At 37.1% G+C, this 25,943-nt stretch overlaps 2 protein-coding genes and 1 long non-coding RNA gene across 4 annotated transcripts; 2 read left to right on the top strand and 1 right to left on the bottom strand.

The window, feature by feature from the left end:
- Positions 1–62: 62 nt before the first annotated feature.
- LOC139979808 (QRFP-like peptide receptor) lies at positions 63–6,738 on the top strand. Its single transcript, XM_071990933.1, has 3 exons — positions 63–793; positions 2,435–2,570; positions 3,523–6,738. Exons 1-3 carry the CDS (start codon positions 386–388, stop codon positions 4,113–4,115), a joined length of 1,137 nt encoding a protein of 378 aa, XP_071847034.1. The 5' UTR covers positions 63–385; the 3' UTR covers positions 4,116–6,738.
- Positions 6,739–14,822: 8,084 nt separating this feature from the next.
- Positions 14,823–16,629, top strand: LOC139979540 (uncharacterized). Its single transcript, XR_011797202.1, has 2 exons — positions 14,823–15,548; positions 15,764–16,629. It is a non-coding gene; the product is annotated as an uncharacterized lncRNA (long non-coding RNA).
- Positions 16,630–16,765: 136 nt separating this feature from the next.
- On the bottom strand, positions 16,766–25,665 carry LOC139979539 (sequestosome-1-like). 2 transcript variants are annotated; one of them, XM_071990456.1, is made up of 8 exons: positions 25,516–25,665; positions 23,519–23,726; positions 22,251–22,346; positions 21,199–21,413; positions 19,820–20,177; positions 18,874–19,124; positions 17,811–17,958; positions 16,766–17,159 (listed from the first exon to the last, which is right to left on the bottom strand). In XM_071990456.1, the coding sequence occupies exons 2-8, from the start codon at positions 23,685–23,687 to the stop codon at positions 17,002–17,004; spliced, it is 1,395 nt and encodes a 464-aa protein (XP_071846557.1). In that variant the 5' UTR covers positions 23,688–23,726; positions 25,516–25,665; the 3' UTR covers positions 16,766–17,001. The 2 variants fall into 2 exon arrangements, with proteins under 2 accessions (XP_071846557.1, XP_071846556.1); XM_071990455.1 differs by lacking the exon at positions 25,516–25,665 and adding an exon at positions 25,360–25,509.
- Positions 25,666–25,943: the final 278 nt, after the last annotated feature.

Genomic DNA, 25,943 nt, shown 5'->3' with positions numbered 1-25,943 from the left:
CACGCAAGTTCCTACGAAGAATCAACCAAGTTCACTTCCTATCAGGAAAGCAAGTATCGAGTTTATTGCTTGGTAACAACAAGGTGTCACACAATACGGATGGTATAGTTATATGGATCATTGCCCAACAGGGGGAGAGTTTATAGTTCTAAGATGCGGGCTGCGTTGACTCATAGTGACAGTTCTTTATTTCATATCCTGGCATGTGTGGTCAACTTACAACACACACTCATGGAACATTTTTATATCACTCCATGTTTTCTAGTTGCAGATTCACATTCTTACCAATATACCTTTCTAATCGGACGCTGACTTTTGTTCTCAACTTCAAAGTGAACTTACAGCCATTTTCTTCAACTAATTCACTGCATGAGAGACTTTTCAAATGTTTGACGAAATGTTCTTGGGTCCTTCAAGTTTGGCCAACTCGGAGAACTTTGACGACCGTATCCGACGAGATATTTGGACTGATTTCGAAAACTCATCCTACGTGTATACTCACAACAATGAAACACTGCGTGAACTGCGTGTTTTCACTGGTAGAGCAGAGTTTTATTTTGGTGTTTTATATTCTTTGATTGCTTTGATTGGCATAATAGCTAATCTTTTGATCTTTGTTAAGATGTGTGTTTCGTCGATATTACGTACTCCATCAAACTATTTCATCACCAATTTAGCTATGTCGGATCTCCTTGTACTAGTTGCTTTACTGACTACTAGAGTTATCACCATGTATACTGTCGGATACTACCAGAACATCATTCTGATTTACTGTGTTCAATATCTACAACACGTAAGTATATTGCACGCCCTATGTTCAATGTATGAGTGTAGTCAGGAGCAAAACAACACACAGCTGGGATGTATTAACAATATATCTAATGACTATTTCTAGCATACATGTACAACTAATTTTGTTTCTTAGGCATATGTCATTCTTGTTTACTTTAAAATGCTAAATGTCTGGGATGCTCAGTCAATAATACGGAACGCCGGCTCAAGTTATTTTAGAAGAAAATATAAATAATCAATCAAGAAGATAACACAAAATGGGTGTGGCCAGGTGGGGCGTAGGGGGGTGGGGGTGGTAGCCAATTGTGGATTTGCTTAGAAGAACAATATGCTTTTGTAGATGCTATACCGGCCCATATAATGCACCCTCCACGACAGTGCTTGGCCATTCAGCGGGTTCCTTTGCATTATCAAACGAATTGTTTATGAAATCAAGTTCTTTTGTTTCACTAACCCACTGCTATTTTTTGTCTGTTGACAAGGGAAATCAATTTTTGGCTAAAATGGTCGAATTTGTGTTATAAGAAGCCGAACATTTATTATAAAAGTTAAAATGTTTGAAGAACAAGTTGAAGTTTCCCATGAAAAGAGTAGTAATTTCGAGAAATAACTTATTTTTAAGAGAAAATAGGCGATTTTTTTAAGATAAAGCATGTAGGAGCTCAACATATAGTATAGCCGAATCTGAGGTAAAATATAAAAAAAAATATATAATATTTCGAAATGTCGATTGTTCCTCGAACTTTCAAAGTTATTATTAAATTAGTAAAGTTAATATTAGTGACAATTTTTAGACGAAAACTTCTAATAGAAATGTCGTGTACTCAATAAGGTGTGTCCACATACGCTACCAAGTATCCAAGCTTTACTTTTGGAGTTATCTATGCTTACAAGGTTGTCAAAAGTTGATCTTAGTTGACCTCTGGCCTCCACAGGAAAATAATACGATCATTATGTTCAATAAACTGAATCCACAAACCTGTATGGTAAAGAGCTAATCTAAACTTGACTTTGGAAATTATATATATCGGTTACAAGTTTGCAGACTCTGTCCTTTGTTGACCTCAAGTGACGTTTGACCTACACAGAAAAATAATTGTGGTTCATGTAATCACTAGGGTGGGCCTACATTACAAGTGGCAGTTCATCCTAGGGTTTACATCGTGTTTAGAAGGTTATCGGGGTTTGACTAGTATGTTCACCTTAAGTGACATTTGACCTCCACCAATTTGAATAGGTGTATATATCAGTAAGGTGCATCTATTCATCGAAACATGGATCTATCCATCGCGTACTTTTGAGTTACCGTGTTTACAACCCAATGCGTTGCATTTACATATACTCGTATTGAAAGCAGACACACGGTTATCACTGTCACATAAAAGCGTATATGGTACGGAGGTCTTGCCAATGCAAAGATCCAACTGCCTGTCCGAGCTTTCCGTGGAGTGCATCTATCGTTCAAAAAGCGAGAGAGAACAAAAAACTCCTCCCCCGTCCCACTTCGAAAAGTGAGGGAGCTGCCACTTTGCCATCTGTTCCTATACGCTTATGAGAATGTTTTGCCAGTTATCTGCAGAAACATAAAACCAGTCAAGATATTATCACATTGTTGATCTTTCTTCTCCTTGTTTGTCGTTAGGTATGCGTTCAAGCCACAGCCTTTGTTCTGGCGGCCATGTCATATACGAGATACCAGTTCATTATCCATCCACTGAAGGCAAGGGCCGAGTGGACATCTGCAAGAGTATGGTGGATATGTGGAGCTACTTGGATCAGTAAGAAACACTCAAACATGGCTGACTATATCTAACGCTATACCATTACAATGAACACATATTATACATGTACTAATGATACACACCGTAGATACCATATCAACGCAGTATGTTATGATTGACAATCTTCAAACCGTAATTGTTTACATCAGCCCTCCAAACAAGGAGAATGGTTGGTAGATTGTTGGTGTGTAAGATAAGAAGGCTAGGAACTGTATATATATAGTAGACATCGGTGGTAGACTGTTGGTGTGTATAAGATTAGAAGGCTAGGAACTGTACATATGTAGTAGACATCGGTGGTAGATTGTTGGTGTGTAAGATTAGAGGGCTAGGAACTGTACGTATGTAGTAGACATCGGTAGTAGATTGTTGGTGTGTAAGATTAGAGGGCTAGGAACTGTACGTATGTAGTAGACATCGGTGGTAGATTGTCGGTGTGTAAGATTAGAGGGCTAGGAACTGTACATATGTAATAGACATCGGTGGTAGATTGTTGGTGTGTAAGATTAGAGGGCTAGGAACTGTACATATGTAATAGACTTCGGTGGTAGATTGTTGGTGTGTAAGATTAGAGGGCTAGGAACTGTACATATGTAATAGACTTCGGTGGTAGATTGTTGGTGTGTAAGATTAGAGGGCTAGGAACTGTACATATGTAATAGACTTCGGTGGTAGATTGTTGGTGTGTAAGATTAGAGGGCTAGGAACTGTACATATGTAATAGACTTCGGTGGTAGATTGTTGGTGTGTAAGATTAGAGGGCTAGGAACTGTACATATGTAGTAGACATCGGTGGTAGATTGTTTCTTTCAGCTTGGATACTCCATTCGTTATTCATAAGATATGTTTATGAATATACGCTTATTTCTTTTACATTTTCCTTTGAAATTAATCACTGATATTTCTTCATCCACATTATAATTCATGTTTCCGTCTTTTTGTTTTCTAGTTTCGGCGATCTTGTACGTTCCTATTCTGTTTGGAGTTCTTCATGTTACAGGCGATACAGTGACGAGTTTTGTACCGATACCATTACGCAGGAAGATGTTCTCGTCTCTACGATTGCTACCTATGTTGATTATTCCTGGTGGAATCATTCTGATATCGTACGCTAAAATTATTGCCACTAATCGCAAGCGGAATACGTTCTTACGGAGGAAGTCGATGGTGACAGCCAATGGGACTTTGCAAAAGAATGCAGAGACTCAGTCCAAAAAATTAACCAAGATGGTGATTATTATAGTCTTGGTATTTTTTATTGGGTGGGGACCATATCAAATATATTTATCCGCTCTTGACCTTCGCCCTTACTTCCTCCAAAAAACTCCTTTAAGATGGAGACTTGTTGTGATTTCATTAGGAGTTCTCCGTTTGCTTGCTTACTTGGGATGTACCATCAATCCTTTTATTTACGCTCATACTAACCCTGCCTTTTTTACGATACGTCGGACGAAAAAAAAATCAATTCTTCCTAAAACAAACACAACAGCTTTATCTACACCACGAAACTCTTGTCAAATTGAACAGAATCGTATCGTTTGATTTCTCTCCAAGCTACATGTCCACTAGTACACTGTATAAATGGTTTGTCACAAATTACTACTTTAATGGGAATATATTATCACGTTAAAGTTCACTTGAACACAATGAATTGTTGTGATTGAAATAATTTTGATAAAACATTTAGTTCTGAAAAAAATGAGTCGGAGATAAATTTGCAGGCGGGAAATTGGGACATGGGATATAGAGACAAAACAACACTTTGTGATATTTACCAAAACCCAGTTATAATTAGTCAGCTAAATGTTTCATTCACAGAAACTCAATTATCATTAGTCAGTTATATGTTGCATTTACACAAACCCAACTATCATCAGTCAGTTATATGTTTCATTTACATAAACCCAGTTATCATCAGTCAGTTATATGTTTCCTTTACATAAACCCAGTTATCATCAGTCAGTTATATGTTTCATTTACATAAACCCAGTTATTGTTTACTCAGTTATATGTTTCATTTACACAAACCCAACTATCATCAGTCAGTTATATGTTTCATTTACACAAACCCAACAATCATCAGTCAGTTATATGTTTCAGTTACACAAACCCAACAATCATCAGTCAGTTATATGTTTCATTTACACAAACCCAACTATCATCAGTCAGTTATATGTTTCATTTACATAAACCCAGTTATCATCAGTCAGTTATGTGTTTCATTTACATAAACCCCGTTATCATCAGTCAGTTATATGTTTCCTTTACATAAACCCAGTTATCGTCAGTCAGTTATATGTTTCATTTACATAAACCCAGTTATTGTTTACTCAGTTATATGTTTCATTTACACAAACCCAACTATCATCAGTCAGTTATATGTTTCATTTACACAAACCCAACAATCATCAGTCAGTTATATGTTTCAGTTACACAAACCCAACTATCATCAGTCAGTTATATGTTTCATTTACATAAACCCAGTTATTGTTCACTTAGTTATATGTTTCATTTACACAAACCCAACTATCATCAGTCAGTTATATGTTTCATTTACACAAACTCAACTATCATCAGTCAGTTATATGTTTCATTTACACAAACTCAGTTATCATCAGTCAGTTATATGTTTCATTTACACAAACCCAACTATCGTCAGTCAGTTATATGTTTCATTTACACAAACCCAGTTATCATCACTCAGTTATATGTTTCATTTACACAAACCCAACTATCATCAGCCAGTTATAAGTATCATTTACACAAACCCATGCAGTCCCCAGCATATAATTGATTTTCAAGAAACTTATACAATGATCGCCGGCACAGTTGTAACAACGTTATGTAGAATAGTACTTTTCATAACATCTGATATGTGACAATAAAGAGAAAAATTTAAGCATTAAAGTGAAAACCAATGGTGACGACTAAAACAATAGCTATACGAAAAACATTGATTTAGTCAGTAGTAATTGTATTGATACTACGCGAACGGTTCATATCATTTGGAGCCCCGAAATGTTGTAGAAACTCAACTTTCCTGTAGGTTCGGGATATTTTCCTTCATAGCATCACGTAGCACACCAAACGAAGTCGTGTACTACTGAAATTAGTGTCCATTTGGGACAATTTGTGTCTGAAATATACATGCATGTCACAGTGAGAAGCACTAAGAGTGACAGTATGAACACTGTCAATATCCTGTTTGTATCATGTACAGCCACTGGTCATATACTAGATGGGCCAGCTGTATGAGAGTACAGTCGGAGAGTGGTTTCGTACCAGCGTTAGGAAATTGTTCCAACCGGAGTTAAATTTAATATTTGTTCGGATACAATGCAGCAGGGTACTTAGAAAAGACTAATGTACTTATTTAGTAAGAGGGTTATCGTTATAGAGTAAATATATATAAGTCTCATAAATGCAATTAGGTCTGCTATTGGTTTGATATTTCACCTGCTCGCCACATCTCTAAAAAGAAATATAAAACTGTTGGCGATCGTTGCTTCCATTATACATGACCTTACCTTTGGATGAACTACCTACCTCTACATAGATGTCCCATTGGCAGATTTTTGGGCTACGTAAATGCACTTTTATTATTATTATTATTATTAGTATTATTATTAGTAGTATTATTATTATTACTATTACCATTACTATTACTATGACTATTACTATGACTATTACTATTATTATTATTATTATTATTATTATTATTATTATTATTAGTATTATTATTAGTATTACTATTACCATTACTATTACTATGACTATTACTATGACTATTACTATTATTATTATTATTATTATGATTATTATTATTATTATTATTATTATTATTATTATTATTATTATTATTATTATTATTATTATTACTACTATTATTATTATTATGATTATTATTATTATTACTATTAATATCATTATTATTGTTGTTATTAGTATTATTATTAGTATTATTATTATTATTATTGTACATATTTCTATTATCACCTTGATATATCACAAAGAAATGTTCATATACGAACTTCATATATTATCATTCTAATCATGATATATATTCATAATTCTTATCGTATCTTTTAAGTTAATTGTGTCAATAACTTCTATTTATGTGATAAAATTTAGATATTTAATAAAAAGGGCAAGTACAAGATAACAATGAAGAGTTTTGAATGACTATGGCTCTTATGGCGTCTATACTTTTACACTATAATTATATGCATAAGGTATCAGTTTAAAAGCATAGACTTATTGCAAAGGTGGGCGAGCTCTATAGTGGGTCGAACGACCCCACTTAACTTGGACGAGGGAGAGGATTGACTAACTGCTTTAAACTTGGGAGGGTGGGGGCAGGAGTTACCTCCTTTAACGTGGACAAGTTATCATCCAATATAAGGTCCAACGTGCAGGCGCGGCGGAACGGGAAAATTATTGGGGGGCTAATGTGTTGAGACTATCTAAGCGGAGCGCCACCATCGGTTGGCGCGGAGCGTACAAGAAAATTTTGGGTTTTTCAAACCCCCTGATGGCCGGAAACGGCACTTCCAGAGTGTTTTATGCTGCGAATACCTAGCCCTAAAATATGGGTCTCAAGCCTGCAATTTCTCAGATTGCACGTAAAAATCTGTAAAAACATTGTAATTTGTATATTCGATGGCGTTTTAAGAGAGTAGCTATTACTCGTAGTGTACTCACAAAGACGTTTTTGAGTGTAGTAAATTACTACTAGCAATTAAATGCAATAATTAAATAAATGTCATAAGAAAAAACAGAAAGCATTTCTTAATGTCAGCAAATGGGTAATTCCAAAACCATGTACAGTTGCCAACAAATTTCTATGAACCAAGCACTGTCACGAATGCATGTACCCTATAAAGTACAGGTGAAATGCTAATATTGTGTTTTTGTTCGTTTAATAATTGATTGCGTTTAAACATAGAGCCATGTTCCACGCCTTGCGTGTACTCGTAGTGTAACATGAGGCAAGTCATTGGCCTAAGGCGAAGTTGTGTTTCGCTTACCGGTACTCACACTCACTGCTTCCACTTTTCACGGGGCGTGCAGACGCGGTTGGGGTGACAATGTGGTCTATAGCCAGGGGACGGGCCGAGGATCCCCCGCATTTACTAAAATTATTACACCTATATAGTATACGTGTGCATCGGACAGATCGACAAGTATGCATTGAAAACTGGGCAGATTCACGTTTAGGAGCCTTGGTAAATATTGGGGGGGCTTATCATGCATTTGCCCACTCAACTTTTTCATTGGGGGCTGAGCCCCCCAAGCCCCCCCCCCCCCCCGGTTCCACCGCCACTGCCAACGTGTATGTTAATGATGTTCTGGGAATCGCTTAGTGTCATTCGGCAAAAACGGACTACATAAAGTTAGCTGACAGTGTAACTTCTTTGTGGCAATAGGACGTCAACCACGTTTTCATCAAGACGTCTTGTCGATGCAGTACCTATTTCATGGTTCAAGGTAAGGAAAAAGGCAAGTCAAATACGATTTCTGATCGCAAGGCACCCATATTTTCACCGCAAATTGATCGATAAGTATACCCCTCAATGAATAGTATTAAGCTATAGTATAGAGTATAGGTCACTAGTGACCTACATATTGAGGCCTAGGTTACTTTCATGATATATATTATAATTATGTATGTATGCGTGTATGTATGTATGTTTATTAGATCCTCCTGCAAGCAGGAACTTGCGAAGAAGCCTAATTGGCTTATCAAAGTCGCAAGCTGACCGAAGTCAGTCTCTCACATTCATATTTAACGTCCATGATTATGAATTGTTAATTGTCAACAACTCTGTAACTGGACGACACACATTAATCTGGGAGTGACTCGAACCGGGGACCTTATGATTGAAAGGCACCGGTGTTAACCACTGAGCTAACACTCCACAATTATGTTCTGTTTATAGAATTTTTTATCGGACTTTTCAGCGAATTCCATATCGTCCAGAGCATTTATATGGAGACCTGTTTGCATTCACACGCCAGGCTGTGCTTCTATTACACCTGCTTTCCGGTGGAATGTACGTTGTTTATTAACAAATAAGAGGACTATTGATTAAAGGCATTGAAGACTCGCCCCCTTTAAAGGAAAGCCTACATTGTACTAAGAAATATATATCATGCTCTAATTTACCCTCCACGGTTTAACTGACGTTGTTATCACCATGGAGCTATTTCCGCTAATAGCTCCATCATATTATAACCCAAAACGTAAAGCTGTAACGGGGAATGCATCTCATTGTCACCGGATCTATGGTATTAAGTTTTGGTTCAATGAACAAAATGGGGGTATTAGCCGCTTTAGCTCGGCTGAATGCTTTTGGTCGAGCTATATAGAGATCATGCGATTCTGCCGAAATTATGTCACTTTTTTGCCACCATATTTGATTGACTGCCATTTCGTCATTTTCATTGGATTGGGCTGAAATTTCGTCAGTGGTTTGTGTGAGTTAAGTCATCATACATGTGATCATATTTTATAAATTTGAAGGTCATTTGAGGTCACGAGAGGCCATTTTCTGAAAACGTAAAAATTTCTACTCCTAGAGCCTTTGACCAAACTTTCTGACTTGAAATGTTGTTGATATAACTTTTAAATGGTTGTGAATTAAAGTTGTTCAGGAAATTTTTTTATCGTCATGTGAGGGCTCAAAACAGGTGCATCTGTAAAGCTTTCAGTTATGATGAACTGTAGGCCTCAGATCATATGTAATGATTAAGAAATTTGTTTCAAACTATTTAGTTTTCATTACCAGTTTATGCTTCTCGGTGTGAGTAGCAACATGTTTCTATCTTAATTTGCCGTCATTTTGGGAAATAATTCCACCCGTGGGAGACTTTATCAAGTCAAATATTTACTTTTTATTCAGGCTTGCTATGTATAGTTCGATGTCACTCTCTGTAAAAAGGACTTCTTGCCAGATTTGAACTTTTTGCGCATTTTTTACGGTGTGGTATACGACATGTGAGAATGACCTATATTGTTGTTGGGGCCAATTCCGATTGCTGCTCTTTAACGTTTTTCTGTGTAACATCGATTGTAAAAAAAAGTTGCAGGTCGTTCTTTTATTGCATGGGTGCAATTTTTGTGAGCAATTTTGTGTCAGCACAATTCAAACGTGATATCTACAACGTTTTCGTTCTAGTATTGCATGAACGAAAACTACGAAGTGCATATATACTGTTTTTATTGGTTTTTGCAATTAGTGGGGCATAGTTTATCCCTAGTAATGATTAAAACGATCATAATATAAGTTCGTGCCAGTGTTTCAACATTAAAGGAAAGTTCCCGAACATTTTCGGGAAGTACCCTGGGACGGTTCGAATCAGTGTTAGCGCTAGAATGTTAAATAAGGGGGACTTCGCCCATTCAATTTATTTTACGGTGGTTTTCAAATTGTGGGGGATTTTCAAAAAAAAAGAAATAAAATTGGGGGGGGACGGCGGCGGTTTCATGATGTTAGTAGTTAGATGTACGTACATATGCCAGTGCCGAGGTTTAGCGCACATATAGTACATACAGTGCAGTACACATGTTCGACCATTGCGATTAAAACGCACTGTACAATGCCACAGTCATAACGTAGCCAGGGTTTTCTTTTTGGAACTTAGGTTTGAACAGTCACATTACTCCTTAAAAAAACCCAACAAAACTTTATAATATCCGGCTCGTTATTGTTGGCAAGTTTTGTAACTATAGTAATGATTCAAGTTGCGGGAAGTACCAGGAATTGTTGCGGACGAAATTCCCCCAAAGAAAAAGTATTTTGTCGGGACCGGCCTCTAGATAAATTGCGCGTCCTAAGAGCGAACACTGGTTCGTATACACACTACAGTTATTACGGCTAACAACCGTTCTAATCAGTCCATTTCCGGAATAGTCACCGGACTTCAGGATATGTCGCGGCGCAATTCGGGGAAATCCATTTCTGAAATGTGGAAACAGGCTTTATATTGACCGCACCTGTCATACCATGATCATGTGTCGCACATACGTAATTACTCTTTGTAAAACAATAGCTGGCCATTCATGTGTGAATCGGCTGTTTGATGAAATCCGACGGTTAAACAACATATTAGCATTTCTAAATAATCTAAGGCAACACTGAGGTGTCGACATGGTCAAGTATATATAGTGCAATGTGATATTGTCTTTGTTATCATAACCAAGTTTCTACGGCGCTTGGCTAAGAGATAGTTCATTTTATACTGTACAACCCCAAATCTTTTCAATCATGTTAGCGTTTTAGGGACCGTTGATTTTATTGGAGGTCAAGAATCATCTGAAGCCAACAGGATAAAATAATGAAAAACACTATTTACCTACCTTATCTCAAGAATGGAACACATAGGTTACCCATTCTGAGTTGAACAAGCCCCTGAATAGTATTATATCATATATAAAGTCATTTGACCTCAACTGGCTCAAAATGCGAACACGTTGTGACCACTGTAGCTAAGGAAATGCAACATTGACAAGTCTCCTACTTCCATGAGGTGTCGTTTTGAGTATAAATGTGATTTCATTTTTGAATCAGCAGAACTCATATGAACAAAACTATTTCAAGGTATCTTACAAGGATAACATTCGCTCATACCCTGTTACGATGAAATCATCCAGCAAATATCAATACAGTTATGCATTCTGGTCTAAAAATAGCCTAGGACAAAGGCAGCTCTGCATATTAAGTGTGCAAGATAACTGACAGCTTTTTGACTTTGCAAAATTTATTTCAAACTCCTTTCTTTGTTTATTTCAATGAAAGTAATATACATATCTCTATGTCTTGCTTTTCTCAAAACATTTGTATACAACTTTCTAACTTTGTAACAAACTATGTCTGCTAACAAGGAGCATAATGCAAGAAAAGGGGAGATGGGAGGAAAGGAAATGACACCGTTATCCCGTCAATGTCTTATACCAGGGGTGGGCAACCCTTTTTGAATGAATGGGCCAGATATAAGGAGTGAAAAATTGGCTGGGCCGCACCTAACCAACGACCTGCTGTTGATTTCAAACCTTTGATTCCGAGGACTTTCAAGCAATAGGTGTGTGTAGGCCTACTTAATCTGTATTCACAAAAACATAATGCCAATACAGTACAGTTGATAATTAACTTGTGGGGATAATAGGCCTACCTGACAGCATCATTAGTGCCGATAAATTCTAAGCAGCTAACTCGTTTTATGTGATGATGTAAAGTTGATTGACTTTTTTTCTTTTTCTTGAGACATCTCCCGGTTGCAAAACAATCACTTGCGAGCGGCATGTGGCCCGCGGGCCGTACTGTTGCCCACACCAGTCTTATACAAACAAACAAATGGATCAGGTGCTCAGAAACATGCAAATCAAAACAAATTTCTCAAAACAGAATTTTAGGTGAGTTACTGCTCTTGTTTTCGTTAGTAACTGCACAAATCTGTGAAACTGGAGAGCAGATTAACTTTATTTTTGATACCAGTTATCAACTGTCATCATTGGTAGAATGCCCTGCCTGATGACTCTATAGGTTACTTTATAGAAGATAGAAGCCTCACATGCGTGAAGGTAACATCTTGAATTACGTAACTGCCCAGGCAAACACGCGGCAATTGGTTTAAACTCAAACTTGTGCAATAAATATACTTTTAATTTTGTGTTTGGGGTTGAAGGAAGGGTATAATATAGTCTTGATCAAGACGTTTGTAATGTTCGTTTCTCTTGCGTATTTTTATCTCTCACGAACACTCACGATATCTGTTATAAAATGTTTGCACGATCAGGGCGCTCGTCCGTTCCATTGTAGCAGCTTATTTCCATATTCACAGCTGTAGTCTCTATGCATCTTGAATCTACACAGCTCTGAGTTTATGTATACTACGAGGGCGCTTGTTTACTGAATTAAACTTACCCGAGGATCTGTCCGAGTATCGAAAAGGAACTTAAGGAGGAATTGGGGCGCACTATAAGCGTACACCACCAGAGCCGTATAATCTCTATATACGGCTCTGGTACACCACAGAGCCAACATAAAGTGTTTTTGGCCTATACTAAAGCAGTTGTTTATAGTATACTTATATAGTAAACTAGGGTCTTAACAAGACTAGGTTTTACATAGCTCCTATTCACACACCACTGGACCTGCGGCACGCGCCTGCCACGTTATATGGTTCTGTTTCTGTAACTCACCAAGTTTGATTTCAGTGCCACTATGGTATGAGATTAGTGCCACATTTCCTTCTTCTTTCTTAAAATATGATCCTCGGACTGAAATAATATCGCAGATAAGTTTCATAGAAACATTACCAATGCAATGGATACAACGCAAGCAAAGTTTGTCCTTCAGTAGGCCTATCTTAGCTGTTAATCATGACCACCAGATTAGCCAGATGGAAATTAACAAGCATAGTAAAGAATAATTCTGCATGACTTGATAAATAAGTTTTCCAATTCCCCCCCCCCCCCAAAAAAATGTTTTTGTAAGCAGCATAGCTCCCAACTCTTGAGAAGGCAATTGCTGGTCCATGCCACAAATCGCCGTCCTGGGGGAGGGGTATAAGGGGAGGGGGTGCCCCTCCCCTTTTGATTTTTTTTTTTGAATCCTGGTGATGGTGGCACTTAGAAAGGCTTTTGTCGCCCAAAATTTTCTGAGAAATATGCATATTTTTGTGTGTAACATCAATAAATTGAAAGTAGGTGATAATTCATTCTTTCCCGTGGCATGAAAATGTTCGCTGCTCGCACCAATGAAAAGAAATATAGGCTAATTTGAGGTTCAAATAATGCTGTAAAGGAGGTTTTATACTCTATTATGCTAAATGCTAAAGAAATGATAGTTGGTAAGTCCAAATTTGATGCAATTTTTTTTTTATGTATACTTGACAATTACAATGCGGGTTTTTCGGACGCTTGCGCGGGTCAGCGGGTTTGGGTGTTAGAATGCGGGTCCAACCCGCGAAATGCGGGTCAGTTGGGAGCTCTGAAGCAGGGAATCTCTGCTCCAAGTAAAACCTATATGCCCGCTATACACAACGGCATTGGCTAAGCAAACTATCGGTTTAACTCAGAAACAACTGAAAGAATCAACAGTTTGAGTCATATGATTGAACGTTATTTGGTGTCCTAACACTTTCTCACGGCGTTTGAGAAGGCATGTAATATCGCGGCTAGAGGGAGTAGGTACTCTTCACGCTAGTAAGCCGAACCTCCTATTAATTGCCCTTATTTATGTTGAATGCCCTAGTATATGTCGAAAACAGTTCAATAACGCATTACATTATCATGAAAATGTGCCGTAGAAAGAGGAGTGATTGCTTCACTTGGACGGTTTTTCGGTATCAACTACAAATTTAATTTCTACAGGTTACGAGTCTGAACGTTTTTAGAGCGTTTTCTCATATAGATATTTAATGTGACGAAACATACCTTCCATCATTTTTAGCCAGTGTGCCCTAATGTCAAATATGGTAACTTTTAGATTTTACATGGACATGCTGGTAAGAAAAATCCATCATTATTCAACTATTGCCTATGTCATCTGGAAAGAGGACATGTGGAGGTGGAGAGGGGGGGGGGGGGTGGCTGGGGTGAGAGAAGTGAAATGTGTGTCCTACGTGATCAAAAAAAAAAATCGCAAACAACGTTAGTGAAAAGCACGGTAGCTACTAAGTTAACGCTAATCATCACTCCACAAAATGTCATTGCTCTAAAGACCTTTCAATCGTGAAATCACCTCGGCTACAGTCAGATCATTTGTAGATTGTGTTCCATATGATCCCCCCCACCGCCCCCAGAACACATATGAGCCACCCCCCGCCCCATCGAGTTGATTGCTTTTATAATATTTAAAAGACATACAATGCTCTTTAATTAAGACATCAATTACCGACTGGTGCACTAATAGAAGGCAATCATTGAACTTCACATATTATGATTCTTGCAGCACTTACATTGACCTGCCCAGCATCACTGCATCTGAAAGAGACAACCCTTGCCTTCCTTGTATACTAGCCAAAAATAATTAGCGATTTCTTTTAAATACACCTGAAATTATGAAATGCAGCAACCACGAATGGAAAAAATTAGTGTTGTGATGGAATTTGAATGTAATATTGACAGTTATCACTTTCTATTTGAATCCTCATCCAGCTGTTCCATCTCTCACAATATGTTTCTTTCCTTTCCAGATCGGTTTTGGTGCCACGAGGGGGGGGGGGGGGTGGTGGGGTGTGGGGGGGGGGGTTACTCTACCACATGCCTCTCCATTAATATGCCAGTACATGAGTATGGAGATCCAAACTGTATAAACAACCAACTACAAGTTTGGTTAGGGTGCAAGCAAATATAATTTCAAATATAATTTCAATTACAATTGGTCAAAGTGTAAAAAGGTTTTGAAAATGACAAGATGTCATCAAATAAATATCCAGTGATACCTGAATTCATGCAACAATTAATTATCACATTAAAAGGATTGCGATGTGTAGAAGAGGGTGGCTCTTCTCTCAAAATTCCATATCAATTTTTTTATGTCCTGAGGTCATATAATAAAAAAAACCAAAACTACCAGTTTATAGTTTAAATCCAAAACAGCAGTATCTTGTTTTCAGGCTCAGTTTGCTCTCTGATCTAGTTTAGTATTTCATTTGTTCAATTCCACGTTATGGTAACTTTATTCTAGGTTTATGTTAAATCATAACAACATACAAAGCAGAACCTGCAATATACATTACATACATTACTTAAATACAATGAAAGGGGACATGTGTTTTAAATTTTTTTTCTTTACAAAGGCAATGAATAATGAGAGAACAGGATATTGAAGCAAAGTTGAAGCTATTCAGATAACAGTAGGGAGAATTACATAATACATAGGAGGCAATGGACTTTATCACTGAGGAATCAGGGCCCTTTGATAGAGGCAATGGACTTTATCACTGAGCAATCAGGGCCCTTTGATGGAGGTGATGGACTTGATCATTGAGGAATCAGGGCCATTTGATTGAGGCAATGCACTTTATCACTGAGCAATCAGGGCCATTTGATAGAGGCAATGCACTTTATCACTGAGCAATCAGGGCCATTTGATTGAGGCAATGCACTTTATCACTGAGCAATCAGGGCCATTTGATTGAGGCAATGCACTTTATCACTGAGCAATCAGGGCCATTTGATAGAGGCAATGGACTTTATCACTGAGCAATCAGGGCCATTTGATAGAGGCAATGCACTTTATCACTAAGCAATCAGGGCCATTTGATTGAGGCAATGCACTTTATCACTGAGCAATCAGGGCCATTTGATAGAGGCAATGGACTTTATCACTGAGCAATCAGGGCCATTTGATTGAGGCAATGCACTTTATCACTGAGCAATCAGGGCCATTTGATAGAGGCAATGGACTTTATCACTAAGCAATCAGGGCCATTTGATTGAGGCAATGCACTTTATCACTGAGCAATCAGGGCCATTTGATAGAGGCAATGCACTTTATCACTGAGCAATCAGGGCCATTTGATTGAAAAGCTGTACAGTAAGGCTGGCATCATTCTTGCGAAAGTTTTTTGTATACTGGTAAAATATAGGCCTATTGGTCCATTACCAAAGGCAATGATGCATAATTTATTTTCTACAGGATCAGTTCAAATGAGACTTCACTACCCCAGTAAAGAGAGCAAACTGGTCCTGAAAGTTCATCTAATGACAATAAAATCAATGAATTGAAAGTAAAGAGAGAGAAACAAGTATGTGCAATACTAGCCCAGGCCAGCAATATTCACACAGTACTTGCAGAGTGAACTAGAAACCTAACTATACTAAAGTAGGCATAATACAAGTTACAAATGCTATCAATAGCAAGCTTAATATAGGGTAGAAATATTGTACGTCATTAACATATGCTTAGATCTCATTAGCATACAATGATACCTACATATAAAGCACAACATAGTGCAATCATATTCATGTTTCTATTCTACCCTATAGGTGATAAAAAACAACATTATCATTTATATATGATCATAAATTTAACTTCCTCATACATAATACCAACAAAAAAACACCAGAATTGGAAATGTTATCTCATGATTATTTCTTAGATGATATCGTACTAATTGTAGAGAAGATGACAAAACATGATATGAACTGGATGGCTGAAAAAGTCCCTTTCAAGTAACATTGATTCCAACACTCATGTTGCAGATGGAACTGTTACATTACAGCATAAATGCTCAAGTAACATTGATTCCAACACTCATGTTGCAGATGGAACTGTTACATGACAGCATAAATCCTCCTCTCCAGTTCTTTCAAAAAAACTTGATTTTGTATGTGGTCATTACATAATTCAACTTAGTAAATGTATATATGATAAATTTTAAGAAACCCAGATTCTAGTTCACTCTATCAACTCCTCATTTAGTTCTGAGGGAGGTTAGGACGCTGACCCATTTTGATGGTATCCAGGACCTTTCCAATGTCTCCATTCTTGGCTTCCACCAGGCGAGTCAGCCAACCTCCTTCATCTGTGAAACCCATTGCAAGCATCTGTGTCAGGGCAGTTTCAATATTTCCATCTGTGAATAACAATGAGGATCCTAATTATATTCTCAGACATAGGTTTTACCATCACACTGTTCATCTATCGAAACTGAAATCACCACACAACAATATTATGAACTTAAAACAAACTACTAAAATGAACCACTGCACCTTTTTTCTGCCTTAGCTGTCAAATGCGCAAGTGAACAAGCTCTGCTAAAATTGTTCAACTTTCCAACTTTATCTTTAGAACCAAACCAACATCAGTAATTACTTTATTTCCTAAAGGATATTACAAATTCTCTCTATGTAATCAGCAATTATTTAAAATTAATGGATATATAATGATTGCAGGATTCTAGGCTTGATTCCCAATTTCCAGCAACAGTTCATCTTCACTACTCCAAAGATCTGATGTAACAACCAACCATGAACTGGTATCTGCTTCATAAGAACACAAAACACAAAAACCCACTTTTTGATTGTTTTTGTGATCTCATACCAAAAATTAACAGTAAAGTAACTAACGATTCTCTCAAAATGACTTTCTTTAAGACATTAAGTTCTAAGTGTCTTTCAATATACAATATATTTCTGTTGAATGCCTTCACTGTTGTGTGTTCTTGTTAGCGTGCATCTTAAGGCTATACTCAATCCTGCTTACAGAAGTACCAAGCTTTGCTTACCTTTTGGTGGACTTGCTCCCTGCAGGTCTGGCATGAAACCAGAAGATGAACCCTGTTGAGATGATGTGGCAGCATCTGATTGGTCCTTCACCTTGTCTTCATCAACCAGCATCCAGTCTTCTTCTTTCTGCTTGTTTGATCCAGTTTCCTGGTGGAGCAATCAAAAATGTTTTTTTTATTTATTATACATTTATTTGAGGAGAAATAGTTTATTCCACAAGTCATAGCTGACTGGACATGAAGCTGAACAGTCAGACAGCATGGTAACTATGTTGTATGATAGTGCTTTTCAATTTCTCATCCTCTTTAAATCTAGTACAAAGCATAAAGGTGACACTTCCAAAATGACCTACCCAACTCGAGACTACATCTTTGAGTATTTAAATGCAATTACGTCTTTGTGACAGCCATTTTAAAGACCAATGGATACCTCATTGAAGCAAAACTGCCAGTTAAGTCTCTTTGGGATGTGAAAGACATTAAGGAAATCCTGCATGAGAGAGGGAGAGCACCAGTTCCTGATTGCAATTCCAGATGGCTCGATAGCATTTTCATTCCAAATTCAGTGCAGCTCTTTGCTTATTTCAGCATTTGTTGTGACATGTATGCTACTTGTAGCCAGGGTTAATGATTTGAAATTTGTTCTAAAAAAGAATTTACAAGCTCTTACAAATTGAACAATAAAAGGAGTTATGATTGTTTACAGACAGACTGATATACAGAAACTTCATATACGTTTATGTTTTGTATTCCTGTCTACCAAACACACTCTGAAGTTTTGTGTGATCCAAAATTCACAGGTAGTTTTTCAGCCATGGAATAAGTCAACCTGAGCAAAAAACTAGCAATCATTCTAGTCCTTGTGGTCTCAATCCAGCCTATAATTAATGCTTTAATCTTCAACTAGCCAAGCCAAGTGAATCTTAAATCAGGCAATGTAAGGGCTCCTATTTAGCATCATCATGTTGATGCTCTAATGCTGAGAAGGTAAACATGAGATACATTGAGTGTCATTATAAACAGTAAACATACATCAGAGTATAAACAGAAATAGTTTAATTACCATTGGTTCAGATTCACCGCTTCCATTACTGGTCTTCTGTTGGGTACTTGATTTGTCAGCTTGTTTGGTTCCTTCACTGTTGCCAGATGTTCCTGACTGGTGTCCTTGACCACCGAAGGGTTCAAAGTTACCTCCATGTGGCCCGTAGGGAGAGCCAAAGCCCCACCATCCACCTTGACCATGATGTTTGCGACCTTTCTTGCACTTCTTGTGTTTACCACGATGTTCTACTGCAACGTCCACATCAATACCTGAGAGACAAAACAAACGTCTTACAGTTAAGCTCTTGTCAAAATCAGTTGAATCTAGCTGTACTACTTCTAAAAAACTGTTACTGATAACTTCTTTGCCAACTGAATGGCATGCTTGTGTAAAGTTTATATACATAGAAAGGAAAGGCTTGACTTTCAGTATGTCAGCATTGGCTGGTGTCTAAGTTTTCTGTTGTACGAGGTAGTCTTTCTACATTCAACTCTTATCGCTTGAATTTCATTGTGAGATATCTTGGTGAGCTGAGAGAGTTAAGAAATAATGGTTGATCTAAATAATGTATGAACACAATCACAGCAGTTGATAAGTTTGCAATCTATCTTCCAAAATAAAAACAACAAACATGCACATATTGTCCTAAAATTTGTAAAATACACAATATGTTAAGCTGATGTTAAACACAATCACTCACTAATTGAATCATGGCAAATTATTTTATAACTCATCCTATTATGTACTGAAAAGTTGAAGAAGAAATAGGAAAATAATCAAGTATTATGACCTGAAACAAGGCAAAATATTTAAAAACCCTCTCAAAGTTTGAAATAAAAGTAAGATGCTTTTAGGCGAATGAGAGCTACTGAAAGGTGCAGAATGTTACTGAGATGGAATGGTACTGAGATGGAATGGTACTGAGATGAAATGGTACACTAAGAGAAGTGTTTTTAAGACTTACCGAGTGGATGAAGCATCTGGGCAACAGCACAACCCAGAGACGAGAGATACTCCTCAGGACCAGTCGGGGTACCTTCACAACCTTCATTTGGAACATCTGTTCCACTCGATGAGTCTTCTTGTGGACCAGAACCTCCCTGTGGAGGAGCGTCCTGGTTTGCTGGTGCAGGACCATCGGGAGGTGGAGGTCCACCTGGACCAAATGGACTGGGACAGCCAAATGGCGGGGGCCCAGGAGGACCTGGAGGTGGTGGGGGTCCAAATGAGCAATCTGGAGGTGACTGAAACATTCCATATTGAGCGAATGGTCCAAAGGGTCCGAATCGCTGATGCCAATTACGACGTTTTCCTGAAAAGCCCTGAAAATGGTTCAAATGGAACAAATTCTAAGAATCTGTGGTTGGGTCAAGTGGACACAAACTTGTGAAAGAGAATCATTCCTCAGGACTAGCTTTGATATCTATTACAACAACTGTTACAAAACTGAGGACAGTGTTTCTTCTAAAACCTTTGTATTGAACCACACTTGACAGTAACTGGTAAACTGCTGCTAAAGGTTACTGAGGTAATGTTAAATTACGATTATCACTGGGGACTGGAGAGGTGGATACCTTTGGATATTTCTGATTTTGAAGACAATTTTCTCGGCACAAAAACAATGACCTAAGATTGGGCATTGACTTTTGTTTTAAATGCTTTACATCGTTATTCTGTTAAGGACTACATATATCTCTGCAATAAACACATTTTTCGCAGCAAGCAAACTGCATACAAACTTATATGAAGTGACCATTGCTTACCAAATTGCTCAGAGATTATGCATAATATACTGCCCTTTGTACCATGATTTATGTTTCTTGTGGCACGAGAGTAACAAGAGAAAACTATGAGGTTCTTTTTCTGTCAAATTCCATTATTTACTAAAAAATCACTCTCAATGGTGCTATTGAAAATGGTTGTCTAAGGACAGCTGGCAACTCATGTGCAATGAATATATAAAATTCATACTCCTTATTATACCGGTAATGGATATATGAAATTCATACTCTTAATTATACCGGTAAATGAAATTCATACTCCTAATTATACCGGTAATGAATATATGAAATTCACACTCCTAATTATACCGGTAAATGAAATTCATACTCCTAATTATACCGGTAATGAATATATGAAATTCACACTCCTAATTATACCGGTAATTAATCACAGCCATTGTGAATAATCATTGCATATATATGCTCCCACCGTTTAGACTAATTGAGACACACTTAGTTTTATTTACTTTAGCTACTTTGAACCACAAGTTTGGACATGTCATGGTCGAACACAGCTACATACTTTAAACTTTAAGACTCACTTATAAGGTACTGTACTCACCCCACATCCAGAACGTCCAAACTTGGGCTTGCGGATTTTCATGAAATCATGTTCAGGATGAATTCCTCTCTTCTCACACTTCTTGCAGAGGTCATAGTTAGGACAGACAGCGCACTTAAATCGAGGTCCTATTATACCCATCTCACACCCATCACAGGTCACACCAGGGTGACACACATCCTCCGAACTTTGTCCTTGTCCAACACCATTTTTCTCTGTGATAAAAATACAGTAGAAAGTTTGACAAGTTGACTGATGATTCATAACATATACAGTATTCTGAATTAGGTTCTTTGACCACACCTCCACTTTAGTATAAATGTTACAATGTGAACCAAAATAGAAACAATGCCAAAAGGAAAACATTTTTTGGAGGTTTTTCTTTTCTTTGCTGGTCGTGATGAACTCTTAAGCTTAATTTGGTTGTTCCGGACAGAAATTTGCTTGTATCGGACGACCACTAAAGATTGCCCTGAATGCTTCTACAACTAAATAAGCAACATCAACATGCACTGTATTTTAAATTTAACTCGGGTCTTACTGAATGTTTATTGCAAGAGATTAACCAACTAGTTCTCCCTGCTTACTGTATGTGAATTCTACGTAAACAAACATGATGTGAGTAGCAATGTCCTATTTTACTATATGCACACATTTGACCAACATAATACACATACTTACCACTATCTAGTATAAGCACTTCTGTTAAGTACAAATGCTCTACTACATATATGCAGTAAACATGTTTATGTAATATAAATAGGCACAGGACACATCAACTGTTGTACACTACATATCGGTCCACAAACAAACTTGGTAGATTTACTTGTCTCAGGTTAAAGACCAACAGAACAGTTTGTGTCAGTTCTTTTCAGCAATTTTAGAAGCACAAAAGCATGATCACACAAATGTCCTCTACTGGTAACATCTATAAACTGATAAATAACAACACACTCTCTCATTACCAACATCTTCCCTATAGTTACTGTATGTGAGGCCATATACCCATACAGCAAAGTGCCATATTTCTGGCCAGAGTTAAAACTACTTACTGTGGATGTAGATCCTGAAGACATTCTCATCCAACTGACCAAGCGCTTCTACTAACTCCTCATCACTGGAAAAAGCAATGAGGTCTCCCTCAGTATCTATGATGAGTAGAGATTGAATAGATGTAGAGGTTGCACCTAGGCTCTGGTTCTAAACTTCTTTAAAGTTAGTCTGTTGATATGAATATCTCTCTAAGTAGGGTCAATTCAATTCAGTCTAATAACAAGGAGGGTAAACTTCATTCACTGGGTGGGATGTGGGGGGGAGGGGAGGGGGGATGGGGAGGGTTCAAGGCAAAGATGAAGAGGAAATAAGAAATAATAAAGCAGTAACAGATGTACTGACTGACGAAAAACAGCTACAGAAGTACAGTAGGTTAAGTCTAAGTACAGTATCTCATTGGTTTATCTTGGCACTTTGTAATATGTTGACCACTTAACCACTATACAATTTATCAAACAAGCATTCACATTGTTTATGAACAAAGAGAAGGAGAGGGAGAGAAAACAACACACAGCAAACATGTATTTAGCTAGGCAATAAGTTCCCTTTTTGGCTTCAGGAGGGCTAGTATCACCATCAACCATTATGTTTAAAACATTCATTCAAACACTTGTATTTGTCTCTAAACTTGTATTTCTCTTGTTAATCTGTAATGGGAACTTGTCAGTCAACCAGCTGAGGCTTACGATGGAATTACAGTACAGAAAATCCACAGGAATCTTATAGAACCCAAGGGTTGATTTATGTAGATTCAGGGATTCAAACTATCGTTAAGTTGCAAAGATGATACATACAATTCAACCCAACTATTAAATTCTAAATTAAAATTTTCAAATTAAAGGACCTATCTTGGTTTACAACAAAGACTCAGGAATTTCTAGATAAAAGTCAAAGTACTACTCATTAATAGTGCCATAACCTACTGTAAGAATGTATTCATTATGTAGCATACAATCCTAATGCATGCAAGCACTATTTGGGCAGCATCTATTTTCTTAATGATATTTAGGACCTAAACTTGTATTAATTAGATTGAACAACATCATTATTCTATAAACTTGATAGTAAACCCTGTATTAAATAATACACAGTATAGCCTTCAGTCCTAATGCATGCGAGCACTATTTGGACAGCAATATAAGTATTTTGTTAATGATATTTAAGATCTAATATTCTATTAATTAGGATGAACAACACTATTATTCTATAAACTCGAGAGTGAACCCTGAATGAATAATACACACAGTGCCAACTAGCTGGACCTTACCTTTCCATGCTGTTTCAAAGGCCTCATTTGCCAGTGATGGAAAAACCGACATTAACTTCTTTGAAATGTACTCAAAGTTGGAGCAGACATCATGATCAACCACAAAGCGCCGTATTTCAGCATTGGCATTACCACCAAGCTTCAGATATGCTTTAACTGTCACAGACATCTTAGGACCTGCTGGATGTAAGTCAACGGTTTATAGATTCTGTAAGAATGAAAGAAAATACTGCATTTGTTTGTTTGTTTATTTATTTGTTCTATCACAAAAATAATTACTATGTGAAAGGAAGTCTTCTATAAAGCCTGAATTGACTTAACAGAGTAGAAGACTCCCTGGTAAAGAAGAAAGAAAAATATAATACAAGTTGAATGAGCATAATGATACAGATATTTTAAGGAGTAATAACTAGACAAGATAACATTGTCCTAGTTCATAAAGAATTTAGCTATACATGTAATTACTTAATATATATAAATATTGCATAAAGACCATATTAGTATGTTGTGATGATGTATTTTCTTAATACTTCTTAAATAAACTCAACAACTTATTGGTCTTTATATTATCTGAAAGGGAATTCCATGTTTTAATTATACGGTTAGGAAGCTATAGGTTCCTATACTAGTGGTACCGTAAAAATTATGATGTGCATTATAAGTATGTCTCGTTTGATAGTGATAAAAATACAACTGTGGTAACCCCTTCTATAATTTGTAAGGAAAAGCCGCAAGCTTCATTTTGATGATATCATCGAGTTTAGGCAAGTTTAGTTTCTTGAATAGCGGACTAGTGTGTTCCTGTGGTGCGGAATGGGTAATGTGACGTATATATAGCTCATTTTTGGAGTTTGCTAAGGTGATCAAGATTCACATTGTGTGTCCCAGAACAAATAATTGTACAGTATGCTAAGTATGGTAAGATCAGAGTTTGATAAAGTGTTCTGAGTATATTATGTGGGAATAAATGCTTCAATTTTGAGAGTATTCTAATATTTCTTGCAACTTTGTTAAAGATCGATGATATGTGGTTGCGTCGTATTTGCTTAACTTGTGTTCACTGCAGTAGTTGGATCTAGCCTACGTATCTTGAAGATTAATGAACAATAAACATTTCACCATCAGCCTACGTGTGTAAAAACATTGCCTCCATATTGTTATTATATATAACACAACTGATCAGCAAGACACTGGGATATTGATAACTTCAGAATGCCTTTTTGAACTCATTTTCACTATCAAATCAAGTAACTGATATGACTTTTGTAACTTTTTTAACATGTTACGACAGTGACAATTAACATTGTGAGTTACTATAGATTACCCCACCAATATGGAACCTCACTTCGCCTTGGAAGGTGGAGTCGCAGAACTTTATTAAGCAATATCAGCCATCACCAGTGTACTTTTTTTATTAAATAATCTCAGTACAAGAGGCCAATAACAACCTCACCAAAGTATGCTCTATCACAATAATGGCTGCGCTAGCACCCCAGGATGGTGGCTTGATGGACTACTTTCATGTAATCTGCAACCGTGCCTCCACAATTTGCATTTTGATGAAACTCAAACATACACAGTTCTGGGACCTAGGCTTAGTTGCTTCAGTGTGACCAAGCATGTTTCCAGAAAGCAGTTTTCCTACAAATGCAGGGTATTGTATATTAACTCCTTGAATAATTACTGGACGATTTACCTTGGCAGCATAAGACCTCTTTGGTTAAAACCAAGGACAATGAAATGCTCTGTTTAAGGTTAATATTAAACATACAGTGGTCCACTCAGTCTTAGGCCAGAGTGGAACTTAGCATAATAAATATTGAACACAGAAAATAACTTACATCGCCAAATTTACCCAGAATGTATCTCACGCCAACAAAGTACTGGAAACAGAATAGTAAACGTTGGTATGAACCGCAGCGTAAATGATTCTGCTTAATAAAAATTCTGATATATAAAGGGAAAACAAATGCGTATTGCATAATAATAAAGCTTACCTGGTTCCAGAACTTTCAATCGCTTTTTCGAAACGAATTCGTGACGACGCAATTCAGTCACATGAAAAACACCATCCTGAAATCGGTGTAAACTAAGCCTAAAACAAATTATATTTTTCTTATTAATAATATTTTAACAAGGTGAGTATCAATCAATAACGATGTTTATATTACAAAATACTCAAAATATTGAAGATTTTTTTTTATTTGTTGTATTAATATCTTCAAATCACTTGCAATATTTTTCTTTTTCAAGATAGCTACATATGTAGTTTGTTTACTAACAAAAACTGGCACTTGCGCAATGATTCCTTGCGTCACGGATATAAATAGATATGATGTCATAGAGTATTGCCAATGGGCAGAGCATATGGCTTGCTTTGGCAGTGAGGGAGTGGCGCCTCCATAGTGGCGTAGACACTTAGCGA

The sequence above is a fragment of the Apostichopus japonicus genome, chromosome 14, assembly GCF_037975245.1.
Source record: "Apostichopus japonicus isolate 1M-3 chromosome 14, ASM3797524v1, whole genome shotgun sequence".
Lineage (NCBI taxonomy): Eukaryota > Metazoa > Echinodermata > Holothuroidea > Aspidochirotida > Stichopodidae > Apostichopus > Apostichopus japonicus.
This window is presented reverse-complemented; position numbering and strand designations above follow the sequence as displayed.